General features: G+C 40.1%; 1 protein-coding gene across 11 annotated transcripts in view; it reads left to right on the top strand.

Annotated features, from left to right (window-relative positions):
- The window catches only part of pde4d (phosphodiesterase 4D, cAMP-specific), a 1194146-nt gene that overhangs the window by 1176303 nt on the left and 6595 nt on the right, over positions 1 to 11248 (top strand). For all 11 annotated transcript variants that reach the window (XM_043689211.1, XM_043689292.1, XM_043689222.1 and 8 more), the window contains 4 exons: positions 5244 to 5413; positions 5800 to 5898; positions 7067 to 7231; positions 8929 to 9028. In XM_043689211.1, the coding sequence (XP_043545146.1) occupies positions 5244 to 5413; positions 5800 to 5898; positions 7067 to 7231; positions 8929 to 9028 (534 nt within the window). The remainder of the gene's footprint in view (positions 1 to 5243; positions 5414 to 5799; positions 5899 to 7066; positions 7232 to 8928; positions 9029 to 11248) is intronic.

Here is an 11248-nt window from a genome sequence, read left to right as displayed (position 1 = left end):
TGACTTGCTTGTTTATTGAATCTTATAGTCTTAGTATTTGAAATATAGAGAATTGCAGTCCCTCCAACAGGGAAGTGTGGTAAATATAAAAACAGAAAGAGAAGCATGAGTAAGCATCAGCTGATCATCCAACTCTGTTCCCACATTCCCCCCATATTCTTTGATCCCTTTAGCCTCAAGTACTATATCCAATTCCTTCTTGAAATCACATAACATTATGGTCTTTCTGTGGTGGTGAATTCCACAGGCTCATCACTCTTTGGGTGAATTAATTTCTCGTCATCACAGTGCTAAATGGTTTACCCTGTATTGTTAGACTGTGAACCCTGGTTCTGGACTCCCCTGTTGTCAGGCACATTCTTCCTGCATCTATTCTGTGTAGTCATGTGAGAATATTATAGGTTTTTATGATATCCCTCCCTCATTCTTCTGAACCCCAGCGAATATAGTCCTAACTGATTCATCCTTTCTTCATACGTCAGTCCCTCCATCCCAGGAATCAGTCTGGTGAATGTTCGCTGCACTCCATCCATAGTAAGAGCATCTTTCTCCAGATAGGGAAACAAAAACTGCACACACTATTCCAGGTGTAGTCTCACCCACGCCTTGTGCAATTGCAATCAGACATTCCTGCTTCTATATTTGAGTCCTCTTGCTATTTAGGCCATCATTCCATTTGCCTTTTTACCACTGTTGCCATTGCGTGTTTATTTTCAGTGATCGGTGTTTGAGGACACCCAGACACTCTCATTGCACATTATTCTGTCTCAATTCATGGCCATTCAGAAAATATACTGCCTTCCTGTTTTTGCTACCCAAGTAGATAACCTCACCTTTGTCCACATTATACTGCATCTGCCCAGCAATTTGCCCACTCACTCAGCTTATTCAAATCACATTGAAACATCCCTGCATCCTCCTCACAACTCACTGTGCTAGCAAAGAGAATGCAATCTACCACCAATTGATCCACATTTTTCCAAAGAATTATGAAAATATTTTTCTTTTTTATTTCAGTAAAGGGCTTCTAATAGTGCTAAATGCTAAATTTTGAGTGGCATGTAATTAAATATGGTTTTGAAACTTGGAAGAATAACAAACACATCTGCTATGGGTATTTGTCAATGTTATATTTTAGTTATTAAAACAGCAAAATGTTGATTAATTTAAAATATTGTGAGAGTTGCTGAAAACAGTGATTCCCAAAGCCTGCAGGAAATTCCATGAAATTCCAAGTCTCCTTAAGAAAATGTAGACAGGAATCCTCTTCCACTGTAGATCACCTGACAGTAGGACCTACTCTTCATCATTTTAATAGGATCAGACTTTAAGCATATGACAGATTTGATAAGCAATTCATTATTTGGCTACAGTTTTGCTCCAGTGACATGGATTTCTGTACCACAGCCTGATACTCCCAACATTTTCAAAAATGTTTTGGTTGGTTCCCTCTCTTACAATTTTCCCATTCTTTGACAAGCTTTGTGCTATCCCAGAGGTCATATGTAACCTGTTATATGCAAATAACAACAAAGCGCCACTGTATCATTTAGTTTTTTTAAATACTTTGTGCATGACCCTTTATTATTCTTTAATGGAATGTGTATATCACTGGCTAGGCCAACACTTATTCTCTGTCTCTGTCTCTAATTGCCCAGAGAGCAGTTAAGCATCAGCCACATTACTGTGGGTCTGGAGTTGCATCCAGATCAGATCAGGTGGACAGATTTCCTTCCTTAAATAACATTAGTGGACAAGATGAGATTTTACAGCAATCATCAGTGCTTACACCATTAGGCTAGCTTGTTATTCTAGATTGTTATTGAATTTGTGAGTTTTGAGAAGATTTGTAGCTCAGATTGAGGTTCTGGGTGTAGGTTTGCTCACTGTGTTGGAATTAACCCTCCAGCTCAGCGCGCAAACCTACATCCTGTTATTGAATTTAAATGTTACCATCTGCCATTTGAGCCCATGTCCCCAGAATATTAGACTGGGGATCTGGATTACTAGTCCAGTGAGATTACCACTATATCAATGTTTCACTGATTGTAATAAGATGATGATTCAGTGTAATTTCTTTTGCATCATATTTCTTGGAATGAAGTAAAGGAACATTTAAGAAATATAAGATTTGAAGAAGGTATTCAATAATGTATTTTAAATCTAAATGAATGGATGCATTGGAGATAAATGTTGCAGCATTACCAGCAAAATGGGGAGGGTGTGGAAAAGCAGTCATCATCCACAATTAACTGAGAAAACAAAAACCCTGCCATTCCTAACACGATGCCCCACTGCAACACTGTCAGACAGTCTGGCTGGCAAGTGGGAGGATTATCCAGCAGGAAGGTGTGGGAATAATACACAGGACTGGAAAGAAGGTATCACTTCCAGGATTATAAATAAAGAATGGAGGGAACAGATAATCAGAAGGCTGCAGACCGTGATTGTTGGGATTGTGGAAAATAGGCTGCTGGTGAAGGGTAGTCTTGTCAATCACAGCTTACAATTACAACAAAAACACCATGCCTGGATGAATATGGTGAAAACATTCATTATTTAATTTTGGAAATTCTTTGAAATTCTCCTCCTGACAATCTGTACAAAGCTAGTTCCGCAGAATATTTTTGACTTACTAGAAAAAAACTATTTGAAATTTCCTGTTTGATAAAAAGCTAAAAAGAGTTGAATACTTAATTCATTTGAACGTCATGTCCCTGATATGAACTTGTTTACAAGGGCTAATGCCTGATTTAAAGAAACGTTATACATTGTTACAGCCAATTCTTACTACTCAGAGTAATTTTAACAAAAAAAGAGAAATATCAGTAACAGTGGCAGGGGTAGCCAAGGACTGACACATGCAAACAGGCTCTACCTCCGTCCCAGTTGTAAAAGGAGTAGTAAAACCAAAAACAGCCCTCAGGTCCTTATCCTTGTCACCACCTCAGCCATGTCAGCCATGCCAAGTCATTCCATCTCATGCTCACCTCCCATCCAGCCCTCATACCTTCGATGCTAGCTTATTACTAATTTATGATGGTCTACTCATCCACATGGTCCTCTATAATCTCAATGTCAGTGGACAGATGTCAGGAGTCATGCTGAGTACAAAATTCACCAATTTCAAAAATCTTCTCACTGATGAATACTAACATTTCTTTTCAGTACTCAATCCTGTATTTAAAAAAAACAAGCATTTTCTTGGAAGATATAGTCACTTGTTAAAAAAAAAAATTGTATTTAGAATCCCACATTAAAGACTGCTATTCCCTTTACAACTTTATTGTGCTGTCAATCAAACCCAGAATTTATGAGCTTGGCGGAAGCTCTCAGGAAACACAACTGTCATTGAAGAACAATAGCTCTCAGGCTTATGTCAACAAATATCTGTTGAAGCTTCAGACTCAGGGGTAACTGACTGCATCCAAAGGGGTATTTGACCTCTGCAAAGAACTTTGGTAGGTTTAGATAGTTCCATCAAATGCCTTGTGCCACACATCATGCTTCAGAAACCTGAGTGACCAAAATTACTTCTGTTTGAAGGCAACTGTATGTTTAAATGTGCTGTAGCCCTGGTGAACTGTGAATGTGCAAAATACTTTACACACTGTTGCACTGTCTGAACAAAAATGGTAATGAGTCAGGCAGGCTGAGTCAACATGGCTTCGTCAAGGGGTGGTCTCACCTCACAAATCTGTTAGAGTTTTTTGACGAGGTAACAAGCAAGTTAGACAAAGGAGAGCCAGTGGATGTGATCTTTTGGAATTTCCAAAAGGCTTTTGACAAGGTGTCACACGCAAGGCTGCTGAATAAGAACCCATGGTGTTCAAGGCAATATAGTGGCATGGAGGAAGGATTGCCTGATTAGAAGGCAGAGAGTGGGGATTTTCAGGATAGCAACCAGAGATTAGTGGAGTTCTGCAGGGGACAATATCGGGACTGTAAATATTCATGTTATCCATTAGCGATCTGGACAAGGGGACTGATGACTTCGTTGCCAAGACTGAAGATGACACAAAGTTAGGTTGAGGGACAGGTCGTGTTGAGGAAGTGGGGAGGCTGCAGAAGGACTTGGATGAACTAGGGGAGTGGGCAAAGAAATAACAAGTGGAATACAATGTGGGAAAATGTGAGGTTATGCACTTTGGTAGGAAGAATAGGGATATATACTATCTACTAAATGGGGAAAGGCTTTAGTAATCTGAAGCACAAAGAGACTTAGGGGTTCTGGTTCAGGATTCTTCTAAGGTTAACATACAGGTTCAGTTGACAGGGATGTATTGCTGAGGTTGTATAAAGCTCTGGTCAGACCATATTTGGAATATTGTGAGCAGTTTCGTGTTCTAAGGAAAGATGTGCTGACCTTGGATTGGTCTAGAGGAAATTCACAAGCACGATCCTGGGAATGAAGGGGTTGTCATATGAGGACTGGTTGAAGATTCTAGGCTTGGGTCTGTACTTGATAAAGTTTAGAAGAATGAGAGGCGATCACATTGAAACTTACAGAATACTGAGAGTGCACGTGTAGAATATGTTTCCTCCATAAGGGGAGACTAGGACTGAGAGCACAGCTTCAGAGTAAAGGGACAAGCTTTTAGAAGTGAGATGAGGAGGAATGTCTTCAAACAGAGGGTGGTGAATGTGTGGTGTGTGCTGCAGAATGCTGTGGAGGCCAAATCATTGCATGCCCAGAGATAGATAAGTTCTTGATTAGTAAGGAGATCACGGGTTACGGGGAGAAGGCAAGAGAATGGTGTTGGGAAACATATCAGCCATGATTGAATGATGGAGCAGATGGGATGGCTGAGTGGCCCAATTTTGCTCCAGCATCCAGTATGCCCTCTGGCATGTCCCAGGACAGGACTTCCAAATTCCAGGCTCTGCTGCCATTTTGATTGTGGTGCAGAGCCCTTTGCAACTTGTCAAAAAAATTGATACTAAAGCTTTGCTTCAAGGGCTTGAAAGAGAACAGGTTATTGTCAGGCAAGCCCTGAACGTAAAAATAATGACAGGATTGTTTGAGTTTATAATGTTGACTAGTTCTCTGTATCCTACACCTGGGCGTTTTCTGAGTGTTCTCCTGACAGTCTGCTGATGGACTATTGGCTGAAGACTGAGGAATGGCTGTTTGAATGTCTTCTCTTGTGAGACTGCTGATCGTTCACTGACATTTTGGCTCCGTTTTCTCGATGGGACCATTCAACCACAATTTTCTAATAGGTTACTGTTTTGTTTTTCAGACAAGCAGCATGAGGTTGAAATGCCATCACAAGCACAGAAAGAAGAAAAGAAAAAGAGGCCAATGTCACAAATCAGCGGAGTGAAGAAACTCATGCACAGCTCAAGCTTAACAAATTCAAGCATTACAAGATTCGGAGTCAAAACTGACCAGGAAGACCTCTTGGCAAAGGTGCGCTTGCTTCAGACTCTGGATTTCATGTTTACTTTCAGGAATATAATCCTCTGATAAATGAAAGGGAATATTTGACTTTGCAGCACAAACTCTTTTCTGAATTAGCCACTGAACTTGATCAGTTGGTTCCAATCATTCAGACCAGATAAGTATGTTGTGTGATTCCAAAAGATGATAATTTTTTTTTAAGATGCCCTTCTCCTCATAGTACATTTAAGATGCTAAGAATGATGGTACTTTTAATTAACATAATTGCTGAGGACAGTATTTTCGATCTCTGAGAAAACATACTGTACTTCAGTGTAAAATTTAAAGACAATTATTTTCATAAAATGTTTGTTCTTATTGACATCCTTCATGTTTAATATCTGTTCAACTAATAGGAATTAGAAGAAATTAACAAATGGAGCCTTAATGTCTTTAAAGTTGCTGAATATTCTGGAAATAGACCCTTAACAGTTGTCATGTACACAATTTTTCAGGTGAGTTTGAATGTATTCATGCAGACCATTTGAGAATTCTTAATCCAAACAACAAACTGGATTATGGTGTTTAAAATTATGGTCATCAATCAACTGCACTCTGCACTGTTCAAGCACAGTTGAGAATGATCAGATCTGGTCAAAGACACCCTGACATTATAGCATGTATTATATTGTCAACTAATCACTGTCTTCACCAGAACATTGGGAAGTTCACTGTCAGAGCATGAGCCCAGACAGTGAGACTTTGAATGCTATAAAAGATCTGAAAAATGGGTTTCTATCTCACAAGGTAGCTGAAACTAATTGAATAGCAGCCTACACTTAATAGTGAAGTGAGGACAACCACCACTGAAAGCATTCGTACACAGTTTTGTCTTTTAGCTTGGACTATTGGTTTTCGGTTTTCTTATGCTGTACAGACAGCTATGTGTTAAAAACTTTTAATACAAAGGCAATGGAATTTTTTTAATGTCAGTTTTTATTCTTTAACCCCACTGGGAGACCATCCAAGCTGTATTTTAATGAATTGAGGACCTAGGCAGTCTCCTTTTTATTAATATTTTGTTACACTTTAATAATAAAGCAACCTTAAACACGACTGTGAAGTTTCATATTTGATCCCAAAATTTACTGGTGATTATAGTTAAATCAAGTCAAGAGAGGGGTTCCCTCTTTCACATCTAGAATTGTAATAAAAGTGAAAGCAGAGTGACAATCTGACAGAGATGGCCATTCTTCAGGACGTCTTTATTATACGTGAAATTCAGATTTAGAATAATGCAGCAATGATTGCTTTTCCTCATGAAAAGAAACTCATCTTGGTGGCCGTGCAGCACGACAGGTTGGTGTTCGAACCAGCTTCATTCAAGAAACATTGAACATATCTCACTTCTTACATACTCAGAGATGTGGGTATTGTGCTTGGAGAGAGCAGTCAGTGACCTACTGGGGCCCATTGCTTTTCTTACCAGCTTGTCATCAAGTTTTGTGGACAGGAACTACAGGAATACACCTTTAACAATCTAATTGGCATGGATAACCAAAAAGGCTTAAAGATGAGGGAGGGTAAGAAAACCAAAACAAGGAAAGAGAACTAACTAATTTTCTATTATAGATTTTGTTTATTTTCAATGGCCTAGTCTGAATTCATTTTCACTTCTTTTAGGAGCGAGAATTATTAAAAACTTTCAAGATTCCACCAGATACTTTAATTACTTATTTGATGACCCTGGAAGACCATTATCATGTTGATGTGGCTTTTCATAATAACATCCATGCAGCAGATGTTGCTCAGTCTACTCATGTTCTCCTGTCAACACCTGCGTTAGAGGTAAGCAGGCTACCGATTGTAGGAATGCTTTTTGGTATTCCAGATATACTAACAACTGTAAGCAGGGGACTTTGCAAAGAACTGTAACTAATATTGTTAAGTCTAGCTGGTACCTCATTATTATCGGAAATAAAAATAGATAATGATTTCAGTGCTAAACTAGAGTTGAATTCAATTTGATGGTTAATAATTAAATGATTTCTCTATCCTCGGCAACCAGAGGATTTATTTTATTTTGTTAATTTATTCTGATGTTGAAGATAGACTCTCTTGTTGAAATATATGTGATTTATAGGCTCATTCAGAACAGTTTTATCTTCGGGTACTTCTGCAAACAGATTGGGTCTGAGGAACGGTCATTGGACTTGCTGTGCATTAACTGCTTTCTAACCAAAGACACTGCTAGACCGGCAGTTTCTGTTATTGCTTCAGATTTCCAGCATCCATATTTCTTTATTTTAATATCAGAGTACTTCCCTGTTATATATGTGTCTGATTTCCTTTCCATGACTTCATTGTATAATGAATAGCTAAGAAGAAGAACAAATTTAAATTCGAGACTGAGTTGGTCTGTATGCAGGATAGTAACCTTGAGTCACCTGAATATAGTATTATACAGATAGATAAACAGATACATTGATTGGTAATATCTTGAATTGCTTTTGTCTGTGGGAAATAATGGGAAAGTAGCTTCAGAATTGAGGAGCTGTGATGAGATTATCAGCTAGACCTCCTTTGATGGGTGAACAAGCTGGTTTTGTTTTAGCTACGTACCTCGGCAGGATTTGAAGATAAAACTGGCACGTGCTGGAGAAATCCAGCAAGTCTAAAAGCATAGTGGGAGAAGAAACTGGTTTCATGTCAAATATTACTCTTCTTGGGATTTGGAGACTCAGACTTGGCCAGCCTTTGCATCTCGCTCCCTACATTATGAACTCAACCATGAAGAAATGCAGGAGCTCTTAACGTCTGAGCCCACTCAATTGCAGGAATTGCTGGCAGTTGCTTGAAAAAGGAGATCACAGTGATAGGACTCCACCTCAATGCCTTTGAATCTCCTGGGTTGGACCCACAGGTTATTGGGTATTATTTTGTGTCATGAAGTCCTACAGCACAAGACAGGCCCTCTGGCCCCAACTGGTCCATTGCCAACCAAAATAACCTTCGGTGCTAACCCCATTGCCCTGCACTTGGCCCATGTACTTCTAAACCTTTCCTATTCATGTATTTGTCCAAATGCCTGTTAAATATTGTTAATGTACCCACCTCAACTATTTGACCCAGAGCTGGGAGACATCAGGCTGTGTCCACACACCAGTCAGCCTGCGCATTGCATCTCTGGGGTCCAAGTTACCTTATGGTCAGCTTAGGTCTGTAGTTGTTGTCTATCACCAGGAGGTGGCCAGCAGGGGGTGTTGGTGATGCAGAGGCTCTGTACTGGCAGGAGAGACTTGGGAACCCCAATCTTTCTCTGTAGTATGCAAGCCAGCAGTAATGAATTATATACCGCAAACCATGGACATAAAGGAAGTAATTGGTTCAGGTGAACCTCCTGTCCCTGGTCTGGAAGAGGAATTAAACAATACATTTACCAGCTCACTGAAGGTTCCATGAGATCACTCTAAGTTGAAACAGAGTTTTTACTGTTTTTTAAACTTCCAAAAAATGCATTAAATTTGCATCTTTTATTTTTGTAGGCAGTCTTTACAGACCTGGAAATTCTTACTGCAATATTTGCAAGCGCTATTCATGATGTAGATCACCCTGGGGTCTCAAACCAGTTTCTTATTAACACAAGTGAGTATACTGTTATCATTTAATTGTCTCTTGTCTGTATTTGATGTGGACTTTAAGAATTAAAAGGTTTGTTTTGAATACTTTCCTTCATCAAAAGTATTTTTCTATGGTAATGAGAAAATCAAGGATCTAGATGTTACAGGAATCCAGTGGAAAAAAATTCCAGGGAGATGGAGAGAAACACAATCGCAGCAGAAAGTGCCACATGCATTCTCTAAGGGAAACTTGTTTGCTTAAACATTGGCCTGGAAGTATTGGATAACAAACAAGAAGGAGAAAGTATCACAAATAGGAGACCCAAATTATTGGCATGGAAGAAAGTAACAATCTAAAAATGTCACCATGAATGAGGAGTAGTGTTATCAATTTGGCAGCTGTCTACTTGTATGCTGCTTTTTCTAGAAATGACTCATTGTACTCCAGAACATTGTACACACCTGAACCACAGGAACACGTAGCAAAGTGACGTACATTTCAACAGAGGTGAACTAAAAGCTCTCACTAATTTCAATTTACTGCTGAACACAAAAACAGTCGTCACAGTCACTCACAGGCTTTAGATGGGTCTGTTACCAGAGCTGAGGTGCACAGCGAGAGTGGTTACCCACCTAGCAGTGACTGGTAGTCAATTAGTGGCAAGAAATCTGCCTCTTGGGCCAGAGTGAGCATCCCACTGGTGTCTGACAGAGGTAGGTCCTTGAAGGTGGCAGGGTGATACCCCAATGAGACCTTTTGTTTTTAAATTGCTGTGCTCACAATGGTGACCTGACAACTGTAATGACAAATAAGTTTTAAATGTCACACAAATTCCAAAGATCTTGACGGGTGGGGATGCCTGTAGAACATCACTGTATTGATTAATCTGCATGCCGTTAAATTTCTTCACCGAGAGAGCTTGAGGAATTATCTGTCACAGAAAGCAGTTGAGGCCAAAACATCAAATGTTTTCAATAAGGAGTTAGATATAGTTCTAAGGGCTAAAGAGATCAGAGGGTATGAGGGAGAAACAGGAAAGGATACTGAATTAAATGATCAGCCATGATCACATTGAATGGTGGAACAGGCTTACAGGGCCAAATGGCCTACTCCTGCTCCTATTTTACCTGTTACTGTGATTCCGCCAAATGTGGCACCACTCCACTCAATTTTTAAATTATTAAAAAAAAACACTTTTCCTTTGGTTATGCAAACAAAGCTTTAAACATTTTAACTTTCTAGAAGCAAATAATTAAGAGATTTCATACCGTAGACAAATAGACAATAGACAATAGGTGCAGGAGTAGGCCATTCTGCCCTTCGAGCCTGCACCACCATTCAATATAATCATGGCTGATCATCCTTAATCAGTATCCTGTTCCTGCCTTATCTCCATAACCCTTGATTCCACTATCCTTGAGAGCTCTATCCAACTCTTTCTTAAATGAATCCAGAGACTGGGCCTCCACTGCCCTCTGGGGCAGAGCATCCCACACAGCCACCACTCTCTGGGTGAAGAAATGTCTCCTCATCTCTGTCCTAAATGGTCTACCCCGTATTTTTAAGCTGTGTCCTCTGTTTCGGCACTCACCCCGCAGCGGAAACATGTTGCCTGCCGCCAGAGTGTCCAATCCTTTGATCATCTTATATGTCTCAACCAGATCCCCTCTCAGTCTTCTAAACTCAAGGGTACACAAGCCCAGTCGCTCCAGTCTTTCAGTGTAAGGTAATCCCGCCATTCCAGGAATTGACCTCGTGAACCTACGCTGCATTCCCTCAATAGCCAGAATGTCTCTCCTCAAATTTGGAGACCAGAACTGCACACAGTACTCCAGGTGTGGTCTCACCAGGGCCCTGTACAGCTGCAGAAGGACCTCTTTGCTTCTATACTCAATCCCTCTTGTTATGAAGGCCAGCATGCTATTAGCCTTCTTCACTACCTGCTGTACCTGCATGCTTACCTTCATTGAGTGGTGTACAAGAACCCCCAGATCTCTCTGTACTGCCCCTTTACCTAAATTGATTCCACTTAGGTGGTAATCTGCCTTCCTGTTCTTGCCACCAAAGTGGATAACCATACATTTATCCACATTAAACTGCATCTGCCATGCATCTGACCACTCACCTAACCTGTCAAGGTCACCCTATAATCTCCTAACATCTTTGAGAGAAAGTGAGGGCTGCAGATGCTGGAGATCAGAGCTGAAAATGTGTTGCTGGAAAAGCGCAGCAGGTCAGGCAGCA

The sequence above is a fragment of the Chiloscyllium plagiosum genome, chromosome 1 (genome assembly GCF_004010195.1).
Source record: "Chiloscyllium plagiosum isolate BGI_BamShark_2017 chromosome 1, ASM401019v2, whole genome shotgun sequence".
Classification (NCBI taxonomy): domain Eukaryota; kingdom Metazoa; phylum Chordata; class Chondrichthyes; order Orectolobiformes; family Hemiscylliidae; genus Chiloscyllium; species Chiloscyllium plagiosum.
This window is presented reverse-complemented; position numbering and strand designations above follow the sequence as displayed.